Genomic DNA, 24,826 nt, shown 5'->3' with positions numbered 1-24,826 from the left:
GATTTTGTACTGGATCCGAGAGGTTCCCAGACGGTCGTGGCTTGCCCAAACTTTGTTACCGTGCTCTTGGTGCTGGCAACTGGGAGAGGAAATCAGAGAGAGCAGCGAGCGAGAACATTCGATCCTTGCCAAAACAAAATTTAATAGAAAACTGCGAGAGGAGACAAAATCATACGTTTTGTAATCACAGTCCTTGAAATGCATGCGCCTCGTGATTTTTGGTGGGGCCCGATGGTATCGCCATGTACTCTCCGGCAGTGCTAATCAGACACAAATGTGTAACTCGTGGTATCGCAGTTCAATAGGGTTTGACTGAAAAGACAAAAAGGATCAATAGGACAAACATCGTAAACACCACATTAAGACGGAAAAGAAGAAAAATCTATCTAACACTTGCACCACAAGAGTTTTTAGCTGAAACCTTCCTGGAAGTATGAGCCGAGAGTTTCTTTTCAGATATACTTTTTCCCCTCATGGCCTCTCAGGCACTCAGGTGGTACTTGGAGAAAAAGGTCTCCGGGTGGAGAATGCTGTTTTAAATGCCATTGCATGAAAATGGATTTTTATGATATTTCATTACAGGAGTCGCAATAACAGCTTTGGTTTCCCTCGTTGCGCGCGACTGTAGTGGAGTCTGTCTGAAACCACGTTTCAGAGGTTGCCAGGCTGTAGCTTATGTTTTAATTGGCGGTGCCAACGTTGTCTTTATCTAAATTGTCTCCAAGAGCAATCAAATGTGGCAATTACAGACCTCGGGCACAAAGTTCAAATCAAGTGCATTTGGTCTCCTCTTCTCTTTCAGGGAACACCGCCATGTTATTCCTACAGGGATTTATTTAATTGTTATAGCAATGAAATCGAGCACATCAACCTTGTCATGGGTATTATGCTCGTACACCATAATGTCCACCCATTTGACATTATGCCAGAATAGAGTTTCTATGACTTTATGGCTTTGATCTTGAGGAATTATTGTAGACTCATTGCATGAGGCACATTAGTCAGGGCTGTTGTTATGGTAACCTTAAGATTTTGTTATATATTTAATAATACTATATATTACTGTGTCACTCTTATGGTATGGCCAAGTTGTCTGTGATATGTGCACGGTGTCACTATTATCATAGGGATACAATTAATATCAAAATCAAAACCAGTTTGGCTCTAATAGCAGAGGAGTGCTGTGGCCGCTCCCCTTCCTAACTCACCTCCTCCTCTTTCCTCCAAGCAAAAAGGGGGGGGAGAGAGAGAGGAGGCAGGCTTGTTAACTTCATGGGCTCAACCCCCCCCCCCCCCGGCCTCTCAGTCACTCCCTCGGTTTGGGACTGAAGTGCACACACAGTTCGCAAGTGGCACACGGCGGCGGAGGAGCTGCGACTGGATGTCACAGGAGCACAGGGACATACTGCAGTCATCCCTCAATGTGATGAACATATAGGACATTTCTTTCTTCTTCTTCTTCTTCTTCTTCTACTTTTTTTTTTTTTTTTAAATCCACAGGATAATTTGATTATTCAGAAGGGAGAAAAGACCCTTCAACCGCTTTTTTGGGAATTTGGAATTAATTTCTTATTTCTGTCCACAAGGTAGGGGAGCCGGGTTAATCTTTGTATGTACATGTATATAGATATATATCTATATATATCTATATATATATAGATATATATATATAGTTTTTCAAAATGGCCTGGAGGGAAACTTATTTTACTTTAGAAATGAGTAATTTTATTCAAGCACTTCATAGGCGTGGGAAATTAATGTGGGGAAGTTTATGTGCCCTCCAGAAACTCTTATCCTGCTGGAATATTGTAGTGAGATCAATCGAATATAATATAATTTCTATAAATATATTTGATGTAAATCTAAGTAAAACTTGCTGTTCATATGTTTTGTTCTTTGCTTAGATTTAATGTTTAGATTCATGTAACTTTTATGTTTCTGTTTAAATCATCATGTTTCTTTGTGTTTTTTTTTTTTTTACACAGTTTGCATCAGATTTATATGTAGAATATTCATTTTCCTCCTTTATCATGTGAAAACATCATCTGCTTTTTCAGGTTCTTTGATACAACCTGCTCCATCATGTCCAAGGAGCATTTGATGCTGTGAAGTTTTTCAGCCCTTACTCGCAGACCAACACTAGATGGCGCAATGTGTCTCCAAAGACCTCAGTGGGGGGTTGGGGGGGGGGGGGGGGGGGGGGGGGGGGGGGGGGGGGGGTGAGATAATTATTATGCAAACTTTACTTTTGTACTCACTTCATACGGATGTGTGCCGAATGTGGCGCATGGCATTTATAGAGTGGCCGTTTACGTCCTTCCCTGCATCATCATCATCATTTAGGGCAGAATAATTATAGTGAAACGTGCCAACGAAGTCAAGGCCTTCTGGTACACAGGGCCACGCTCTAAAATAAAAAACGGCCTCTGCATACACACAAGGGTGAGTGTTGAATGTGTTGAGAGAAGTGTGGCCACAGAAACTTTGTGTGGACGGGAGATCATGCAAAGATGATGCAAACAATGCACTGTCCTTCGAGGAAATACTTTTCGTATTAGCCATATTTAACTGTATTTATCTGAGTAACCTCACTCAGCCCACTTACTTGTAACCTGTTTATTAGGTCTAATAGCACATGGGAATTTGATTTGAAGTCGTTGCTCTGTGTTGAAGCGTTTTTCGTTGAAGCGTTTTCGGGTTTAGAAGAGATGCTCTATACATAAAGGTTATTATTGCTGCACGAAGACACAGTGTGAGTCGGACTCGAGTCAGCGGTCAGACAGTCCAAATGATGGTTTGAATCCGTCTGTTTCCTGACCTTCTAGTCTGACTGCCTATTAGCCAGCCTGTGGGCCGACCACCTTACACCTGCTCGTCATGCCTGTTTCTCACCGCCTGTCTGTCCGTCCGCCCGTCTGTCTCAATGGTTTATTTCATTTTCTATTTTTCTTGTCTGACTTCAAGCGTGCAGTCCCCCCCCCATCTCCATATTCCTCACTGGTCGGTTTTAGTTTGAGACCAAGTCAGTGGTGATGTTTGTCATAGTTAAATTTGTGCTTTGTCAATGTTGTTTTTGCCCATTCTTTTGCCCAATAGAATTTGCCCATTGTTCCCTTTTGGCTTTTTCAAGCAGCAGCCATTGTTTATAGTCTCTATTCATAGCCCACTTATGACTGGCACTAACTTTGGAATACTTCACATTTCTTCAACGGGGCTCATCTGCCCACAGGCATGGATGCTCAGATCAGCTGTCCCCCTGCTGTGGATGGATTTTGCCCTTTTTCTTTTGGTCTTTACTGCACTGCGCTGCTCTCTGCTCTCCTCTGGTTAGGCCTTCGCCTCTGCAGTGTTGTGCTGCCCGCCACCACATCCAAGCTTGGCGGCAACGGAGAAGCTGCCAAACAGTTCCTTTTTTTAGGGATAGCAGTCACCAAATTACAGCCGCTGGGGCAGTTAACTCCACCCGAACGCTACTGGCGGACCCGCCTATAGAACTAACAGCCTGTGTGTGTCTGAAGAGTGCACGTATTTGGGTGGTGTGTGTGTGTGGGAGTGTGTAGTGAAAGAGACATTAGGCATAAGGAAAAAAGGGAGGTCAGAAAATTACCAGATCATTTTGGGTTTGAAATTCTCATTTTGAAACTATAAAATAGATGGTTTACGTGGGGGTGTGTGTGTGTGTGTGTGTGTGTGTGTGTGTCTACGTGTGTGTACGTGTGTGTGTGTGTGTGTGTGTGTGTGTGTCTGTGTGTACGTGTGAGTATATGTTTGCACTAGCTCACATTCCCACAAGTAAACAGTTGTGTGAGTTTTACATTGTGTTTTTTAGGGGTCAGAGTTTATTACAGCCTGGATGCTGCTCAGAATAACACGATGGGCTGGAGAGTGGAAAAAAAAAAAATACAAAACTTAGAAAACTGAAAACAATTGAATATCCCATGGAACGACTCCAGCCAAAATTAGATTTATTCTCCCCGAGACAGCATTGTCAAATATTTTGTGCTCACTCAGCGACTCAGTTTGAGCCACGGTGGGATCGCAATCCACACAGAGTGTTGACGTGGCGGTTGCCAATAAACCAGGGTTGTGGCTCCAGCTGGCACCTTTGGTGAGGCCCCACCTTAACTCTGCTCACGCCAACTGCCAACACGCCCTCGGGAGCCGGTGAATACGAACATGAATGCACCGACAAAATGGGCCGGCATTTAATGACTTGATCGATATCGATATCAACATCGACATACGGTTATGGATTTTGGCACCTCTGTCTTTTAGAGGTCATGCCAAAGGGTCAAGCAATCAGCTATAAGACCCAGACAAAAAAAAAAAACAGCAAGTGTGAATAGTCATAAAACTGGGCTGTGCGTATATTAAAATGTGATGATTACAGAGTCATATTAAAACTTTCTCCGTCGACCCGGAGAGAAAAGTTGGCTGCAATTCCTAGGGGTCAAAATAAGATTTGTATGTGTGAGTTGGTGGGAGATATAAGTGATTGTCTTTCTCTCTGGACAGTTGTCAGAAGAGAACAAACAGTGTGCGTCGTATCCAGAGGAGATGATTATTCTTGGCATCTCACCGAGGATATAGCTTAAACACATGTTTGTTTAGCTTGACAACGGCAAAGGCTGCCCTGTGGGAAACTCGAGTCACATCAAAGTAATTGCGGTGGACGCGAGGGCTGACAAGTAACCAGCACTTGATGGATAGTGCATATAGGAAATGTAAAGCTCATCTCAGACGCCCAGTGTGGGAAACTCAAACAAATGATCCACGTGTAAGGTGGGCTGTTCGTGAGATTGGGCTTTCACGCACACTGCCGCTTTTTAACACTGTCAAAATCCATCCTTCCACACATCCATTAATAAATCCTCTCTCATATCTTTTCTGTTGCTCTTTCTTTCTTTCTTTCCTAATCCTATCCTCACCTTTCAAATCCAATTGTAAACCACCGGAATTGTCTGTCTTCTGTTGCCTGTTAAGACAGTTTCAACCACATTCAAGTACAGTGTGTGTGTGTGTGTGTGTGTGTGTGTGTGTGTGTGTGTGTTTACACAGTCACAAAGGGACAAAATGCCAGTGCCCCTAAAGTAAATCTCTAAATTTAAGGTTAAGATGTGTTTTAAGGTTAGGTTTAGGCAAGTAGTAGTTAGTCTCCAGGATGTGAATGTAATTCAATGTCATGTATTGTGTGTGTGTGTGTGTGTGTGTGTGTGTATGTGTGTGTGCGCGTGCATAGTACGTGCTCACACACAAGGCACGACACACCTTTCATTGCTGTAGAGGAGAGACAATGCTCCATCTCATCAAAAGCCAAGACCATATGACGAAAAGTATGCGACATTCGCAAAAATCAAACCCAGTGTGATACTTGAACATGTCATTTCAATAGTGTGGCATTATTGAGCTTTTCACATGATTTGTGAGCCTGGCTGCGGGGATTTGCTCCCATTCAGGAAACTCGCAGGTGTCGGATGCTCGAGTACGAGGCCAAGTTTAAACCCTGAATAACAGTCCCAGCCCATAGACTATATAAACTGGACGTAGTCACCAGGTCCGGACAGTGAAGCCAATGCTGAAGTTCCTTAAACCTGCATTCTCTCAAACGACCAGGAGAAGGCCAAGAGTTAATGGTCTCAATCTCTAGTTTCAATGCCTTCTGCAATACAGCATGATATTCATTTGATCAATTATTGTCCCATTTATAATAAAATTGACGATAATGCACGGAATACGTTGGGCAATATGCGAAACTCAAGGCTTCAAAACAACTGTTCACAAACCAATGGGTGACGTCAAAATGGGTTGCCACACTGTCCCTGTATCTTTAGCAGCTTAGTCTTTAGCTGCCGACCACCCACCCACCATCCACCCGTTAAACCATTCTTGGCCTTTGGATGTAGGAGGAGAGACGTGGCAAGAACAAATCAGTCTGAAGCCTTTGGTTTGTTGTCGGTCCAGACCGGATGTTTGATCGCTCACAGTTGAGGAAGAGGAAAGGAATTCCAACGCACTAGATCAAAATGCTCATTACAGCCTCCAAGGCTCCCTGATTGTGGGATGTAGTTTAGTCTTATCGCCGTGTTATTTTTAAAGTGGCCTTACACATCATTCCCGGATGATGATAGTTATCCCTCAGCCATTATCCTCAGCACCAAATCTCCATCCACTACCGCGTCCCTGCAAATGGCAGACAAATCACTGGTTTGACCGATGAAAAGCGGCTCCACACATGGGGTGTCACACTTTTGGATTTACAATATATACTCGTTGTGCCTCCCATAATGTCGCACGGCACAAGTCGCTGAAATTGTAGGTGTTTAAATAAGTCTGGCGGTGTCTTCTGTGATTGTCCCGGCTCTTTTTATGCGACTCTTTGTGTGTTGTGTGTCATTGTGTGATGCTGACTTTGTGTGTGCCCTGGCCGTGTCCTCTTGGCTGCATTCTTCTGGCCTAGCCAAGGCCAGTGGTTTTTTTTATTTTCTGCAAAATGGTATAATTTGGCTGCTATTTTTATTGCCCGGCAGCAGACTGCAGGGGCCAGTCATTCATTCTTCCATGCCAGGTCCACATTAAACACAGACTCTTTGTTCTACAGATTTTAATGCCCTTAAATAATATATTTTCTATGTCTTTTAATAGAGTGAAAACGATTCACAGTAGTTCGAGGAAGTAACTTTAAAGTGCAATGGCCGGAGAACGAAAATACATCCTTTTCTCATGCACTGGATGCCCTCTATAATTCAGGGTTTATAAGCTGTGGTGTGTTTAGGTGTGAGGTTATGAATGTGGTCAGAATGTGCTGAGGCTGAATTGATAAGCATGTGTTGTTAATTCGTCAGCCTCGCACTGTGATGCCTTACTCTGACCACATTCTTGGACTTTGTTGTGACGTGCTTTTGTTGAGGCTTTACTTCTGTAATTTTAAAGGATCAGTATCAGTTTATTGAACATGTTTTTTTTATGAAACGTGGAATGAGAAGAATTTCCCTCAACATTAAAAAGCCCTTGAGCCCCCTCAGAAGCTTTTATCATTGCAGTATCCCATTCAAAGTCTTTTGAACACAGAAATATCCCGGGACAAGTGAAATAGCCGGGGGCAAACATCAAGCAAACATTTGAATGGTGTAACATTAAGTTGAAGAACGGGATTAAGACGATTCAGCAGCACACAAAGAGACTTTCAATTTCAATTGAAGACCTCTGGTAGATAAAATGGCGATTTCTTTTCTTGCTCTCATATGTTGTTAGTCTCATTCTGAACTTCCAGTCTCAGCCTCTTGGCCCTGATAACACGGAATTAACACACCGAGTTTATAGACATTACATTGTAGACATTACAGGGTTTTAGGTCACCCCAGGGTCCAGTGTTGGACTGGATTATACTTCATAGGATTAGTTTTAGGTTAATGGTCAGAATTTCCTGCTGTAGGAATCAATTGGCCTGGTGATAATTTGTTTCTCTATTATATTTTGGGGTTGAGTGGCTGCTCTGTGGCGTTAGTCAGGTCAGTGCAGGCCGGATAAAGCAATCAGACAAACGGAGACGGACACCCGCTTTACATGTCTGGTGACCTCAATTAGCAGAGAGTGTGTGCACAGCTATGACATAATGGAATTTATGTTTCAAGACATGGATACACACATGTGCACACACACACACACACACACACACACACACACACACGCACGCTCTTGCACTTGCACTTGGTCTCGCACACCCAGTTTCCTCTCTCCAAATGAATGGTGGCTTTGTTTGACTGTTCGGTTGCAGGAATAAAGTTTTCCACCACTGAGGTGATGTCCTCTACATTATCCGATTGGTCGGTGAGAAGAGACTCGCTCTCCTGGGCATGAACCCGTTGCACGGGAAGCAGACAGTGACATTCTGTCGGTGTGGTTTGTGTGACTTTCGTTCCCAGAGTCGATTCCTGGCAAGTTTGCTGAGGGGGGAGGCGGCGGATGAGAGCATTTCTCCTCACCAGGCTTCAGCTGCTGGTCTAGCGCCGGTTGCAGTAGGTGTGGTGTAAACAGTAGAGCTTTGTAATTAAGGATAAGCAGACCGTTTCATAATATTTCAATGTCCATTTAGCACCACCTATTATCTTCAGCCTGTGCTGCAATTCATTTATAGCCCTCATGCACATGGTTGGATTAAACTGTGAGAGGGCCTGTTGCCACAGAGCTGGGACCATGTTAGTAGTTTAGTAGTTTAGTAGATACTTTATTTATCCCGAGGGAAATTCAGGCATCCAGCAGCATTTACAAACATACATACATTAAACATACATCAATCCTACATAAAATAAAAATACAAAATTAAATTAAATATTAAACTATAACTATAAAAACTATAACTATAAAAATGTTGAACAGCCAACAAACAACAGTTCCCATTAAATGCAGTGCACAAAACAGACTACCCATGTCCGGAAAAATTATGTAAGAATATACCGAATATTAAACACTAAATACACAAAAGTACTTGGAATAGTACAATAGAACAACCGGCAGGCTATTTGTGTAAATCTCAGCTTTTGATGATTCTGAACAAGTTGAGATTAAACTACATGCACCATTCAAACACAACTAAAACTAAAATAATAAAGTAGCAGTGCCGGATGCAATATCAAGAGGACACAATATCAATAATACAGCAAAACAGTTTTGACAGCACCACACACATTGATACAACACCTCTTCAAAACATTTTAAGCATTCTGACCTTTATATTGCAGAGTTAATCAGCTTACTTTCATTCTACCAGGAGTGTACACATTGACTTTCAATAAAACGAATGCCTCTCTCCTTCCTTCTTCTGTTTTCTCAGGTGTGTCAGTATAAAAGATGTTGCCACATTGCTCCCTCCTGCTGTTGCTATGCGTGGCCCGGCTGCACTCCCCGTCTTCGGCCCTGCCCTTCGAGCAGAGAGGCTTCTGGGACTTTGCAATGGACAGCATGGACAGCGGTGGGATGATGGCGATGATGAGGGACGAGGAGGAAGGCTCAGCTGTGGAGGAGGTCTTCCCCCCTGACATACCCATGTGCCCCTTCGGCTGCCACTGTCGTCTCAGGGTCGTCCAGTGCTCTGACCTCGGTCAGTGAGAGTGTGTGAGAAAGAAACAGCAGAGGCGCATGTTTGTGATGCTTTGTCATCATTTCACAGTGTGTGAGTGTGACAGGAAGTGCAGCGAGGAAAACAAACAAGTTGAAAGACAATGTGTGGGTGAGCATGACTATAGGACTTTCACAGCACCAGAGAATAAAGCTGATGTATTATCCAAGGGGGGAATTTCCCCCTCGGGATAATGCCGGTGTATTTTCACAAGGGGAAGCATCTCTTTGAGGGATTTTGTGTTCCAGACTTTTTGTGTGTTTAGATACTGGAAGGAAGGAGTGGCTAGAGCAGAAAAGATGAAATGGCAAAGTCAAAGGAACGGTAGGAGGAAGAGAAAAATAAGACAGACGAAAAGAAATCAGGCGTGAGAAGAAGGGAGTTTAAAAAAGTCAAAAATAAGACACATCTGGCAAAAAAAAAAGGAAAGGTTCGTCTCTAAGGAGCTGGTTCATGTTTGTTTTGGGACGGGATGTTTAATGGAAACGGAAAACAAGCGAGGATGGTAGAAGGCAGACTGAGTTAGTCTAAAGGGATTAAGAGACTAACAAGAAGATGGATGATAAAGATAATTGGGTTTTTTTTACAATGTGAGGATAAGGGGAATTTATCATTGTGATAGAAAACGATTCTGCTCCCTCCCGGCAAATCAATGAAACATACCCGACACTCAAAATATGATTTTCATGATGCGTTTACAGTCTGTACTGTGACTTTTTTAGTCATGTTTCCATATAAAAACACATACGTGCACGCTTCTCTTCTCACCAAAGAAAACTGAATCCAGGGACATTTATTGATATAGAGATTCCTCATATTCTAACTCTCATAAGACGTCTTTGTTTAGACATAATGGCTTTGTCGAATCATCATAGGAGCTCTATATATATTGACCGTCCCCGGTCTCTTTGCAGCTGGTAAACGTGGAAGCGTATAATTTCCGAGATGTCGAGTGCTTATTTAAAACAGCTGTATTTTGGCGATGGCGTCTGTCTCCTCTCAGTGTGCATCCCAGCATGATGTCGGGCAAATTTGTGTCGAGGGGCGCTGGGGTTTAGGAGGGTGCTAGTTTTGTCAGTCTGTGGTAAAGGCTCTGAGCTTTGGGGCAGTTATGGGTGAAGCGCTGTGGTTTGTGGGTTTTGGAGAGTTTGGGGATTCACTTAGTCGGGGGTGTCGGAGAAAGTTTTTTCAGACTCATTTCGAACGCTGCAGGTGTTGAGTGGAAGGTAAATGTATTCCAACTGCACACAGAGTCATATTGCTCCAATAGCAGAGGAAAGTTAAATCATAGACACAGCCTTTGGGTTTATAATTCAACCCCAAATTTCGCATTGAAACTTGATCTTCCAACCGTAGCGAATCAACATAATTTAATGTCTTGGATAAAGCTTCATCACAAAGCTCCAAACCTCCTCAGCCACCGAGCCAGATATTTCAGCGCAGCGCGGACACGACGTCAAAGGGAACTGCCGAGGGTTTGATCCGGTGTGGTGACATTGAGGGTGTGGCACAGTACAGCCACAGCCATATATCTAAACTTAACTCTCCACGGACAGCTCTGGTTAGAGTCGTGTGGGTCAGATGTGGTCGGTGGCAGACTGGATCCCAGTGGGACAGCTGGCGCTCTCTCTCCCTCCTGTAGGCCCGGTTGCATCACGGGCCGTGGTCCAGATGAGGTCGGCCCCGTTTGAGGATTCGCTTACCGTGGCCTGTCTGTGCCACCGGCCACATCTGATGCGCTCGTCCACGTGGCTCTGCGATGTGGTCCTGTTAATGATCACTGGTTGCCGTGTTTGTGCGTGCGCTGCTGAGTCATTTTTCCAGAAATCCCTGAATGGAATAATGCAGGTGTATTTCCCAATGCCGACATGTGTTGTAGCCCGTTCTGTATGAATGTACTGCTTAGTAAAAACAATATTTACAGGCAACCCTAACCATAGCAGCTTTTTGTGTTTATGCTTGTACACTTGTCACTTTTTAACCCCCCAAATCTCCACTCCTTCGGCAGGTGTCGTCTGTCACAAATAGGGCCGAAATCAGGACACACTTATGTTCCCAAATGCGACTGCAGCCTCGCGACTCACACGTTAACACGCACGGCTTGTATTTCTCCGTTTGTACCAGTCGGGATTATGCCCCGTCTCCCTGTTATTTGATGTGTGATTTTTGGTGAAGGTATTTAAATCACATCATTTGTGACTTTTGCCAAATGGAAACCAGATGGAAAACATCTGGTGTCCCATCTGGTGTGAGGGGAATTATGTGTGCGCGAGCGAGTGTGTGTGTGGCAGTGTGTGTGTGTGTGTGTGTGCATGTCTGTCAGTGACAAACCAGTAATGTTAGTAATGTCTTGCTTTGATGTCTGTGTGTGACCTCCATGGTTGTGTGTATGTCCACCTCTCATTAAAATAATAGACCAGGAGCCCCAACGTGCTCATTTGAGATTGTGTGGGAGTGGAGCTGGTTTAATTTTCAGGCCGGAGGTTTTTAAAACACATGGTGACTATTTATTTTCCAAAGTCTATGTCTGACTAAGATGTCCTAAGAGTTTGGTGTTGGTTTGGTGTGGAGGCATTTAATGGAGTATGATTCTCGAACTGTGCTTTTATTGGTCTGCAGGTCTGACTGAGGTGCCAAAGAATATCCCTCGGGACACCAAGTTCCTGGACCTGCAGAACAACCGTATCACCGAGCTCACGGAGCATGACTTCAAAGGCCTCACTAACTTATATGTAAGAGGCGCACACCATCCGACCACATTCAAAATGTCCCTCTCAGCATCGGCCCAGCACCTCTGGAGGATGGCCAACAGATTCAGCTCAGCTTGTGTTGGCTTCAGACGTGTGAAACATGATTATGACCCTCGGTATCCTCTGGGATTTCGAGGTTCATATCCTCCCCCTCCCTCCACCACCCTTCGCTCTGAGAGCTTTAATTGTATTAAAGTTTGAGGCCGAGGCCAAATGGGAGTATTCGAGCTCTCTCAGCAGAAAGACTTTGCTCACTTCTGACCCGCATTCAAGAGTGCTGACCAAGAGCAATATTAAGTCTGGCAGCTGAGGGAACTCCCGACATGACATTATACAATAGCATCTCTATTAAAGTCTGTTTACCTCAGACTACATCTGTCTCCATCTTTCAGCCAGCTCAGGTGGAGAGACAGTCTTCAAGGTGATGGTGTGCAATGGACTGTTCACTCCAGCACATTCACTAGAGACAGATATTGCAAAAGAAAGTTTTTCTTTTCTCTTGTTTTCTGACTGTTTGGGTGTTACTGATGTTTTCACAAAGGTCAAGCAACATGGGTATTGGATTTGTATCTTTCTTGGTTACTGGTTTTTTTTTTCTTCCAGGGTCTGTCTCTGAGGAATAACCTTATTTCCAAAGTGCACCCCAGGACATTTGTCCCTCTGAAGCACATGCAGAAGCTCTACTTCTCCAAAAACCTGCTGCCCGCCGTCCCAAAGAACTTGCCAACCTCTCTGGTTGAGATGAGGATCCACGAGAACCGCATCAAGAAGGTGGCGGCCGGATCCTTTGCCGGGCTGGTCAACATGAACTGCATAGGTCGGAAACGCTGATGAATTATGATTTACCAAAATCTAGGCTACATTCTGCGCCACTGCCCCTTTAAAGCATTGGCCTTGGATTTTGAAGATTAAAGAGGACTATATTTGGATGTGCCACAAATATTCCCCTTTTATATTGCAGAGATGGGAGCGAACCCCATCCAGAACAGCGGTTTTGAGCCCGGAGCCTTCAAGGGACTGAAACTGAACTATCTGCGTATATCGGAGGCCAAACTGACCGGGGTGCCGAAAGGTAACAACTCCGCTGTATGGCTGAAATGCTTACATGATTACTATGGGGATTTCACACTGGTTTAGGCTAACTTAGGAGGAAATACAATGTTTTGACACATTTCTGTACAGTGAATATGAAGTTATCCTCATCAGCCCATTATTAAATCATGGGTCTCAGCAGGTTGTCTGGCAACTGCATGGTTACAACAATACTCTGTGTAGTAGTAGTCCAGCACAGAACCCTACTAAAAATACACAAACTGTTGTTTTTAATCTTCATATAACAACATATAATGTTTAAATGCGTCGATGAGCATTAAACGAGCTGGTAAGCGGATTTGTTCCAGTCTAAGCTTTGGGCTAATTGGCCTCTGGCTTCGTATTCAACCTGTACCGTTCATTAAGAAAGGGCTAAGTGGTACAGGTGGTACAAAGAATGATAACAATTCAAATCTCACGCTACAGTGGAGTCTTACCGATGCAGTGTCTGTCTTCCAGATCTCCCAGAGAGTCTCAGTGAGCTTCATCTGGACCACAACCAGATCCAGGCTATAGAACTGGAGGACCTGAGCCGCTACAAAAACCTGTACAGGTACCTTCCACACCTCGACACCAATTCTTATTTCTAACCATAACTGATTTCCGTCACCCTGGGGGCTTCGCTTGCATGTTTGTAAAGAATCATCCTGTGGGATGAAAAAAAAAGCAGACATTGCCAGTCGGCAGTGTCCCTTGGGGGAAATAAAATGACCTACATTAAGCATCAGAGGCAGGATAACACTGAGAGATTACTCTATGCTTGTGTGTGTTTTCACTCTTGAGTAAAGATATTAGCCTCTATAAAAGCTTCTAATGCTTCTAAAGCTTCTGAGATGATATCTCTCCCATGGAGGGTCTGTATCCCAGGAGGGCATGACTGTGTGACAGTGACACCAGGACAATACGCTGAAATTCAATTGGGAATTCAGCCATCATTTATTTCATTTCTTTTTACTGTGACGTGTCATCATATTGTCTGTTCTTTCTCGTTCTTTCTTCCTCTGTGATACTCCAGTTTTCCTCTTGCATCTGGAATGGGATCATTTATGACTTCAGGTCACCGTCATGCTGCAGTGGCTCTTGATCCTCACCTGCCTTATTATCACTTTCTTGCAGTGATAATAATCTGTTAAGAAAAAGCAGTTAAACTCTTGAGGTAATGTAACATGCAGCACCCGCTTTTCTGACTCCTGCATATTTTTCCCTCCTTGTCTCACTTTTTCCAGGTTGGGCCTTGGTCATAACCACATCCGGAACATAGAGAACGGCAGTCTGTCCTTCCTGCCCAGACTGAGAGAGCTGCATCTGGACAACAACCGTCTCACCCGTGTTCCCAGAGGCCTCCCAGACATGAAATACCTACAGGTAGAGTCTAATGTGCATGAACGCCTGAGACCGATTGTTTAACATGACACTCTCGACTCACATTTCACTTTGCAACCCCCCCCCCCCTTTTTTGCAGGTGGTGTACCTGCATTCCAACTCCATCAGCCAGGTGGGTGTGGATGACTTCTGCCCTCGAGGATTTGGGATGAAGAGGACGTTCTACAACGGCATCAGCTTGTTCGCTAACCCTGTCAACTACTGGGAGGTGCAGCCCGCGACGTTCCGCTGCGTCAGCAACCGGCATTCTATTCAGTTCGGCAACTACAAAAAGTAAAGACAGGGAGACGCTGAGCGGCGGGGAGAGTGAGGGGGAGGTGAAGGAGGAGGAGCGGATAATTTAAATGATGAAAAAAAAACTTGAGAGATAGATGAAAGTGAGACTTTTTTTTATTATTACTAGTGTTTTTTGGGGGAGAGCGGGTGAGAGATGGAGAAGAATGGGCAATAAATTGGTGAAATAGAAGAAATAAAAAAATACAATAACACAACTTGGAGGGAGCGGAAAACAAAGCCCCTCCAGGACTTAATCTGACCCTTTGCAATTTTTGAATTTAAGGTTTTAGAGCTTTAGCATTTGAAAAGGATGAAACAGATCGACGAAATATGAGTAAGTAAAACTTGTGAAGCATTTCATTTCTCCTTTTTTTTTTTTTTAAATATTGTGATAGAAGCAATTTTTATTTGATTAAAATTAAGGTCATGAGCAAAAATAGAAACGCAATGCTTTTTTAGATGTTTTTTTATATATGAAGAGGTGCTCTGTACGACTTTCTGTGTGTGCGCTCCCTGTTTCACTGGTCTGAAGATATTTGGTCCTGAAGTCTGTGATTAAATTGTGCTGTATTAATATACAACTAGTCACATAATTGGGGCCGTTTCCCACCACATTCAGACACAAAAGCGATTGCACACAAAGTTGAAACTTCAGTTCATCAGCTAAACCACATTTTTTTCTTTGTATATATCATGGCAATTCATTAAGAGACCAGTTTAGAAATCCACTAATCACAGTAAAACATCTTTTCTTGTTCACCTGAGGCGAGCGAACCACCAGCATGCCAGTGTAAGGAGTCTACTCTGTGCCTTTACTTAATATAGTGCTGTTTGTATGATACTTTAATACAGTATTCCTCGAGGAGACACTGAGGTTGTGGGTTTTTTTGTCCCCAGAAAGAGAAACAACACACATCCGCTTTGCTTTGAGGCAGTGTGTTCACATAGTGCTACAAACAACAGTAGTGTTGATGCATTGTTTTGCACATTTTTTTAATGTTACGCTTTATCTGCTTCAGGGTTACTATTGGGGGGCTGGCCGGTCTACATTGGCAGACCCTATGTGGAACTTCTTTAGCCATAAGTATTCTGTCCTTTCTGTGTTCTGTAATCTGACAAGCAACTGCTGCATGTGAATAAAAAAAAACTCTTTTTTTTTTAGCCTACCGCATTAAGCCAGTGAACAACTGATGCCCCCCTGGGCTGGATGCTGTGTGAGAAATAAAGAAGAAATATCACAAATGGAAATCATTTGATGAATGAATCCTGCACCATGTAAAGATCTGATCAGAGAAATAAAATAAAAGTTGAACACAAACATGTACACGACATGTTCACATTGCATAATGCATTATATGACAACAGCTGATTCTTTGTGGGGTTCAGTCCTGAAATGTGAGGGAGATGTGCATGCTTATATGTGTTTGTCGGACAGGATGGCCACGGGATGGTAATGTTGGTCTGATGTGTCTTCAGTTTGAGCATTTCATCAGAACTTTTAAGGAAAAATAAGAAGACATTTTTTTGTCAAACACGGTAAATAAGGCAACTTTGTGTCAGCGTATGAGCGTAAATGTTGAAAATGTGTGTGTGTCAGAACACTACACACCATCAGCGGTACAGATGAACAACACAAACACCCACAGGGAGGAAAAGAAGAGCAGGGTGATGGAAGAACAGAAAAGAAAAAATCACCTCAATGAATCTGCACAGAAAAAAACAAAAACAAAAAAACAAAACGTTTAAATTACATCTTGAATATTTTCACACTGACAAAGTGATGTTGACCCTGAACAAGACAAGAGGCAGACTGGGATTACGTGGATACACATATATAGGGTATAATTAAAAACAGACTCTGGCTTTCATGACTTAAATTACATTCCAAATAAACGAATACCTGCTTTTCATATATGTTCATTGAGGGGGGCAAAAAAACAAAACACAAATTCTTTTCCATATTCAAATCTGCCGCGCGTCACGGCGCGTCACGGCGCGTCATGGCGCTGCGCTGCGCCGCGCTGCGCTGCGCCCCTTGGCACAGCCGCGTTCCGATAAGGAAGAGCGCACTCGCCCGTGTTGTGTTGACACTGGACGGAGATGCGGCGATGCTCTTGCGTGTGAAAGCGTCCGCAGCGCCCTCTAAGCAGCAACGGGGAGATTTCGCCTCGGAGGAGGAGGAGGAGGAGGAGGAGTGTCCAGCATCAGTGGGGAAGAGGAAACCAAAAAAAACCACCCCTTATCTTTTGGTCCATCGCGTCCACTCGGAGGCAGCGGCCCGTCGATCCGCCAGAGGAAGCCGAGCTCTGGAGTTGAATCTCGCAGGGATGTGCTGGTGAGTCGGCTGCTGCTGCAGCGGAGCTCGCGCTGTGTGCCAAGAAAAAAAAATACAAATAAATAGAGGATAGATGGAGAATGGAGAAACAGCCGTTTGTGGTCGACAGCGCTCCTGCAGAATGAATTTCACTGACGTGTTTTTTTTTGTTATCGTGTTGCCTTGATTCTGCCCGTGATTGCGCCCATGTGGGCCTAGAACGATGGATGTTGATAGGCTAATCACCTGGATGCGAGGCTATCTGTGCTGATAACCATGGCGCCGCTTCTCCTCCAAGATGATGCGTTTTCATATGATAACTATGATCTCTATGTTTCCTCAATAAGGAGATTCCGCAGCATTGATGGCTTCAGTCCAGTCTTGGCCATAGCATGTATAATTGTTTTGGACAAACTGGGGAGCTGTGATGTTGGATTCATTTGATCCGCAGGCATCAGGGTCTCTCCTCCACACACACACACACACACACACACACACACGCCCCTACTGTAATGTCTGCTGAGAATAAGCCATCCTGTAAATAAAAGGAGCGAACATGTCATTTTGTTTGTAGCTGCCTGTCATTCTCCCGGCTTATTTTAGCTTACAGTGGACTACACACAGCAGCAACCGAGACAGATCTGCTGATGCATTTGTTCACTCACACTGGGACTTTGCTTCCTTATCTTTTTTCTTTCTTTCAGAAAGCTTGAGGATGAAAGGAGGAAGGAGGAGAGAGATGGAGCGAGCCCTTAACGGCCCGGAACAGGTTTTAATTAGACCCTTCTTTTAAAATCAGGTACCTTAACATCCGGACTGATGTGAAGTAAGGCCAATGAGAACAAGCAGCAATTGGGATTAACAAACAATCATTTTCTTCTCCCAGGGACGTCTGGTCAGGAGGTGATGGCAGTGCTGACTGAGCTTCACCACTACTATTACCCATTCCTACTGATGGACACCCGCCACCTGTACGCCTGAGCCTGTACCCAGCACTGCCCTCCCCCCGCTCCTTCTGCCTCTCCTTGCTCATTTCCTTCTTCTTCCTCCGCCCTCCTCATTTCTCCTCCTCTCCTTCCTTTCAATTTCCCCACCTGGATTTTTACCGTATCTCTGCGATCGTATACTTTATCATGGCGTACTGTGGCCGCTCTCTGGACTCCCCGTGCACACTAGCCCTGCTGGTGGGCTTCCAGTTTGCCTTTGTCCTCTATTTCTCCCTCGGGGGCTTCAGGGGCTTAGTGTCTGTCCTGGTGCACACCACGGAGCCGGAGTTCGACTACTCTCGACCTCACGACGTCTACACCAACCTCAGTCACCTGGGAGCGCCGCCTCCCCCGCCTCGCAACTCCGGGACCGGACCCCCTGCCACTGCACCACCGCTGAGAGACTGCCAGATCCCGTCCCCGCTGCTGGGTGAGGGAGTGAGGGGGTTTATAAATGTGCTGCAGTGCTGTTTGTATAACATTCAAAAAGGCACAGTGAGTATTGTTGGTGTGTGGTTTTCACTTAAACTTCCTCTCCTTCCCTCTCCTCCAGTCGGACCTGTGTCCGTCCATCTCTTCTCTCCTCTGTCCCTGGAGGAGATCAGACAGAGGAATCCGTTAGTGTTGCCGGGCGGACGCTACCACCCTCCAGACTGTGAGACCCGCCACCACACGGCAATAGTGGTACCGTACCGGAACCGACAGACACACCTCCGTGCCCTGCTCTACCACCTCCACCCCTTCCTGCAGAGACAGCAGATCCACTACAGCATCTATATAGTGCAGCAGGTCAGGTTATGTTGGAGTGTGTGTGTGTGTGTGTGTGTGTGTGTGTGTGTGTGTGTGTGTGTGTGTGTGAGTGTGTGCTGGCTGGTTTAAAAAGCTACCATCAGTGTGTTTTTCATTATGGTTGTCAATAGCTTGCACTGTCTTCCTCCATGTGTAAAAGCAGACTGTGCTGGTGTATTGTTGGTATATTTCTTTATTGAGGAAGATGGACAGCCCGACACTGGTTTAATACTTTCACATTAATGTTGAACTATGACCATGTATTACTACATAACAGAAGTGTAATACTGTGTAGTTTTGGTATATTTATGTAGTCATATTGCAGTACTACGAGAGTTTTACTGGTGAATTACTGTATAATAATAGATTACCACTGGAGTAATAGTTGAAACACCTGTGTATTACCAGTAACATTTTTGTGTAAGGCTAATAGTTAGTGTATAACCACTTTAACTTGCATGAAACATGCCAAAACATATTCTCTCATTTATCTCTTTCGCTACATTAAGTATATGACAATATCATTAAATAAATCAGCTGTTGATTGCAGTAACACAGCGTAGGTGGTTACCCGTAGCCACGCACTCTGCTTGTTTTAGAATGAATACATAGCCGAGGGTCAACCTCTACTTCCGTTTCCGTCCTCAGTGGGGGAACAGCACTTTTAACCGAGCCAAGCTGCTCAACGTCGGGGTGCGGGAGGCCCTCAGAGACGAAGACTGGAGCTGCATCTTCCTGCACGACGTCGACTTACTGCCCGAGAACGACCACAACACCTACACCTGCCACAAACAGTTCCCCACACACCTGTCTGTGGCCATGGACAAGTTCAGATACAGGTAAAAAAAAAAAGAAGAAGCACAGTGTGAGTGTGTGTGTGTGTGTGTGTGTGTGTGTGTGTGGATGATTGCAATGTTCTGAGACGTTCATTTTAAAGATTGTGCATCGGTGATGTGACTCCCCCAGGCTGCCCTACCCACAGTATTTCGGTGGGGTTTCTGCAGTGACCCCTGACCAGTACATGAAGATGAATGGTTTCCCCAACCAGTACTGGGGCTGGGGTGGAGAGGACGATGACATTGCTGCCAGGTGAGGAGGGTGAACGTGTCAAATGGTCCACACCATGCAGCCACGTGCATGAGCCACTCCAACCTCACCATCTTCTGCATTGCTCATTCTTCATTTTTTCCCCTCGTCATGTTTTACAGTTTCATTGCCGCAAGCTTTTCTTTTCTTTGACTCATATTTCACGTGTCCCGTGACCATCTTTCATCTTCACGTCCCCTCCCCACTGCTGTGGCTTTGCTGTGTTTCTCATGGAGTGGGTTCAGTGAGGATGTTTTCGCATGGACGAGCTAGCAGATTTGGATTGGGTGCCTGATCAGGCAGGTTTTTCAGGCACATCTCATTTTTGCTATGGTTCCCTCTCTCCACTCTCGGGCTTTTCTGTTATAAGAGGCATTGGATGTAACTGGAAAAAAAAAAGATAATCCCAAAGCTTGCACAAATTGTAACATGAAGCAAAGGTTCACCATTTCTCCTCTTCTTTTGATAATATTTTACCAACTCTGCAAAGTGATCATATAGAGGACATATTGGTTGACGTCGATGCGGTGGTACACAAGCCCTAGAGATGGAAAGAGGAAACCTCAGTCTTTTCCACTTCCTATAGGCCATGCAAATCTGTTCTTCTCATGTGTCACCCACAGTTCTATGTTTGTTTTCTTTATTTTCTTGGTTTTTAAAAGTATCCCCGTAGAGCCTGAATGTTCTTACCTTGAGTACCGTTATTGATGTGAGAAATAGGAAATAGCGTAAATAGTTAGGCACCAGGTTTGTTGATCCAATATTCAATATTGATACTGAGCTTTCCCAGTTTTATTCTTTTAACTGAGAATCTGCTGTCACTGTTGACTGCCTACCCAGAGTGCGTCTGTCTGGCATGAAGATTGTGCGTCCTCCAGTGGCCATTGGTCATTACAAGATGATCAAGCATAAAGGAGACAGAGGCAATGAGCAAAATCCACGCAGGTACAGTTGGAGACATACAAACATTTGTTGACTTTCATCTGATTTCTTAGTGTATCTAACCCTTTTCAGTTGGACATTTTTGAACTACGAAACACCAGATTGTATTTAAATTACAAATAGTCACTCACATCTCACTTCTTGGCACTAATTTTGGCTTCATTCCCACTGCTGGAGACAGGCTTCAGAATTATACAGTCCTTCACTTTTTTGTCCAAACCTGTCATATCTCCAACCCCTCGCATCCCTCGAGTCTTAACAGTAACGGTTGTTTCATTCTTTTTATTGACATGCTGTTTTGTATGAAGTTGGCACTTTTTCCGCTGCTCGCTCTGTGATGCCAGCAACTTCTGCTACCCAAGGCAGCATACTATTTGTTTTTCTGATGACAATTACTTACACGTATTTCATCAGAATGATTTGAGAGGATTTTCATGATTCCAAAAACAAGCATCTGCAAATCAGCTGTGGCACCACATGTCACGTTCACATATATAATATCGCAAACATAACCAAGGCTGACATTGTTCTTCACTGTTAACCTAACTAATTAACACATGATATATTTAGTAAGATTCATTGAAACACAGAAGTCTGTTTGCAATCACTTCCAGCTGAAACAGAAACTAACCCTAGGAATACATATTTTTGATCCAATGCATGAAATAATCATAAAATAAAGCCTTCAAATATTACTGCATCTCCAACAAAAACTTTGATAGGATGATTTTTTTTTTTCAAACTTCTGGACTGGAAAGCAAGAAAGCATATTAACAAATTTCCTTCATGTCAGACCCTGAAACACACGCACGCACAAACACACAAAAACCTTGGCTCTTATGTTCCTCGTTTCTAGGTTTGACCTTCTCAAAAGGACCAGGCTGAACTGGCGCGCCGATGGCCTCAACTCTCTGAACTATGAGCTCCTCTCTAGGGAGCTGGAGCCCCTCTACACCAACCTCACTGTCAACATTGGAGAAGACCCCCGTCTGCCGCAGGGGAAAGCACCCATCCCTTTGAAAACAACCACCCCCGTCCACCAACGTAGCACCAGCGAGGACCAGGACACAGCCAAACAGGAAAAGAGACAACAGAGCAGAGGGTCTTTGGCGGCAAATGTGACCGTGGCCAAGTCGCTCGGCAAAAACACAAAACCTTCTCAGTCCAAAACAGCAAATCAAACGACACACAAAGAGACGCGTGTGATGACATAAGATGAGGTGAATGATAACGAGACTGCATCACATCTGTAGCAGAGAGGGTCTTCCCCTCTTCATCTTGATCTGAGAGACCAAACGGAGGAATGCAGTTTTTCGATCTGTTCTGCTGTGGGACTTGAAGTACACCAGCTTCTTGTGCTCAGTGCAGGTTAGTGATAGTAAAGCAATGGCTCAAATGAACAAGACGCTCTACGGGGGGGGAATCGGGATCACGACTGAGTCGCCTCTTGGTTTATCCTCCACTGAACGCGGCTGAATGGTGTCCGACTCGGACATCTCCACGTAGAGGTCCAAAATACCAACTTAATTAAAACGAGACGGCGAATACATAAATCCCTTTTTCCAGACATCGCAACTTGTAAGCAACCCACCTGCTGCCAGCAGACCTTCAGCTTCATCAAGTCCGCTGCCAAAAAAACGCTGCTGTCAGTCCGTCCCACGACACAGTGGGTTTGTGTTTCTGTGCCTTCTATCTTTTATGCGCATTTTATAGACTGGGATATTTGCTTTTAGACGCTGACCTGGGGTTAATTTGACCTTTCCTGTCCCGTGCGGTTCAAACAGATTAGAATGCAGGGAGGTTAAAGCTGATCCTAGATCCGAACTGCTCCAGGACTGCCGTTTTATATCCGTGTGCACTGATCTAACGTTGACCAACTCCATAGTCATCAGACAATTCTAGAGTTTATATTTATATAGAGACTTCTTTATTTGTTTACTGGTTTGTTTTACTTGTCCGTCCTTACAGTCTGGTGCCTCTCTCTGTCTCTCTCTCTCTTACATTTAGTTTCTAGACAATCAAAAGATAGCTCTGTATCCAACCACATAGCAAAAGTGAGGATATATCGTGACTATCTTTACGCCTGTCAGATAAACATAGACTTGGCATGATAGCTGTTGTCCTTGTTTGACTATACTCTTTATACATGGATAGACCTGTGTGTCTAATATTATCTGTGGTTTTATAATTTTTCTTTTAGATAAGTCTGGTATTGTTAAAGACAATACTGTAGGCATGTGACTACACAGAGTCAGATTATGTTTCAATAACAAAAGGGTTCATATAGCAACAATACAGCACTGTGTATAGATGTAGGCGAGCGTCGTACTAGGAGGCCTGATGTCTTCACTAACTGTCTTTCAGTGTATTGTGAAAATCTCAGTGCATCTAAAAGCTATAAAAAAAACTACTGTGTCTCTCTTTCTCGCTAGTAAGGAAACGAGGAAGAAGAAAACTTGTGTATTACACAGAGAATAAATCTCTTTTTTTTATGAGGACACCAAAACATGCAGATTGGTAGTTTGTGTTGACAGCTCAATTAGCATCAACTCATGTGATATAAAAGCCACTTAATCGCTCTTTTTTATGGTCATATCAACCATTTGGTATGTATTATTTTGAGTGTCCCTCCTTGTTTACCTGTTATGATCTTTTTTCTTTTTTTTAGGTGAGGTGCTTACTTTGAAGCTGAACACTGGTAGGCTGTAGGATGTCTTGCTGCTATATGACTGGGGGAACTGTACAACTAAATTGTTTGAAATATGACATATTGTTACATGGCGTGGAAGCATTTTATCACATCATCATGTAATGAATGTATTTAATTTATCAATTTATTTATTGTGTCACTGATAAGAGCTAAATGCACATGCGTCTGATGTGATTTTGCAGTGCGGACGTATTTCAGGGCTCGAGACAGAAGAGCAGATTATGACCCCTTTATACCACATCCTCGTTCACTCGCGTTAACTTTGTGCCTCATGAAATAAATCCACAGGATTGAAGGCAAACTGCTGGATTATATGTGGGCGCCCCCAAGTGGCACAGTGTGGCAAATTGCGCCATCTGAGAGAAAACAAGGACTGAATGAAACTGCAGCGTTGTGACATGAATGTTAATTATTGACGTTGGCCACTTACAGGTTTCAGCCGATCGAGTCTTTGCACTGCTCTGCGTAGAGGGTTTCTCGTTTGTGTCCTATCAGATGAGTGATCCTGCCAGTTTAAAGGTGTAGAACAGTTCTCTTATAATAGAACCCCCAAACAAAAACAATACATGGCATGTGTTTCATGAATGGATATAGTTTTAGAGATGGAATCTATGTTTATTTATGGAGAAATATTACCCGTTTCAACAAAGTGCTGTACAAAGAAATTGTCCTGACCAGAGTATATAGAGAGACGATAAGACCAAATTTCTTAGCTTTATACAACATCATTACTGAGTTGCATATCAACTGATAATATATCCTCCATTCATCATGTCGCCTGGGATAATATGCCTAAATGATGTGAAGCAGTGACACACTGAAGGCTTTTAAGGGTGTTGTGTAATTTCAGCAGATTAATCGGCAACCTGTGTGCTTAGTTACCTTGAGATTGTTACTATATTTAATAAATAGGCTAGTTTTTATAAAGGACATGCCATAGAAGTGTGGGAAATATAAACGGTGAAGTTTAAAGGAGTCAGTAAACAGGATTGGGACTTCTCTGTAACTTTTTATTTAATTTTTTATCATGAGCTAATTCTGTCATTAATTTCTCACACGTTTGAGAAATGTAAAGGCAGTTGAGGAGAAGTGCATTCCTGGCAAATAAGAAATTATTAATAAGTTATCACTTATAAGGAAGTACTATAATGTTTGCATCACCCGTTCATGCCTCTCCTCATCTTGGGTTGCTTTGTTTGCTGACCTTGTCTTGAAGATGAAAGATTGTGTTAGTGTGTGTGTTTGTGTGTGTGTGTGTGTTCATGTGTTGGTTTGTGCAGAGAGCATGGTCAGCAAAAAAAGGCAACAGAAGCAGTGAACTACAATGGATGGTATGATGGCAGTCAGCAAATATGTATACCAATAAAAACCCATAATCTAAAA

At 43.7% G+C, this 24,826-nt stretch overlaps 2 protein-coding genes across 3 annotated transcripts; both read left to right on the top strand.

Moving 5' to 3' along the window:
- Positions 1-1,308: 1,308 nt before the first annotated feature.
- Positions 1,309-15,936, top strand: bgnb (biglycan b). 2 transcript variants are annotated; one of them, XM_035645715.2, is made up of 8 exons: positions 1,309-1,586; positions 8,831-9,097; positions 11,735-11,847; positions 12,469-12,682; positions 12,827-12,937; positions 13,417-13,510; positions 14,184-14,322; positions 14,420-15,936. In XM_035645715.2, exons 2-8 carry the CDS (start codon positions 8,848-8,850, stop codon positions 14,615-14,617), a joined length of 1,119 nt encoding a protein of 372 aa, XP_035501608.1. In that variant the 5' UTR covers positions 1,309-1,586; positions 8,831-8,847; the 3' UTR covers positions 14,618-15,936. The 2 variants fall into 2 exon arrangements, with proteins under 2 accessions (XP_035501608.1, XP_035501609.1); XM_035645716.2 differs by having other exon boundaries at positions 1,335-1,423.
- A 608-nt stretch (positions 15,937-16,544) lies between these two features.
- b4galt3 (UDP-Gal:betaGlcNAc beta 1,4- galactosyltransferase, polypeptide 3) lies at positions 16,545-24,826 on the top strand. Its single transcript, XM_035645713.2, has 8 exons — positions 16,545-16,951; positions 17,635-17,729; positions 17,817-18,346; positions 18,470-18,705; positions 19,354-19,544; positions 19,672-19,794; positions 20,632-20,736; positions 21,590-24,826. Exons 3-8 carry the CDS (start codon positions 18,064-18,066, stop codon positions 21,945-21,947), a joined length of 1,296 nt encoding a protein of 431 aa, XP_035501606.1. The 5' UTR covers positions 16,545-16,951; positions 17,635-17,729; positions 17,817-18,063; the 3' UTR covers positions 21,948-24,826.

The sequence above is a fragment of the Scophthalmus maximus genome, chromosome 3 (genome assembly GCF_022379125.1).
Source record: "Scophthalmus maximus strain ysfricsl-2021 chromosome 3, ASM2237912v1, whole genome shotgun sequence".
Taxonomy (NCBI): Eukaryota; Metazoa; Chordata; class Actinopteri; order Pleuronectiformes; family Scophthalmidae; genus Scophthalmus; species Scophthalmus maximus.
Note: the sequence above shows the minus strand (reverse complement) of the source record. Positions and strands in the feature narration are given on the sequence as shown.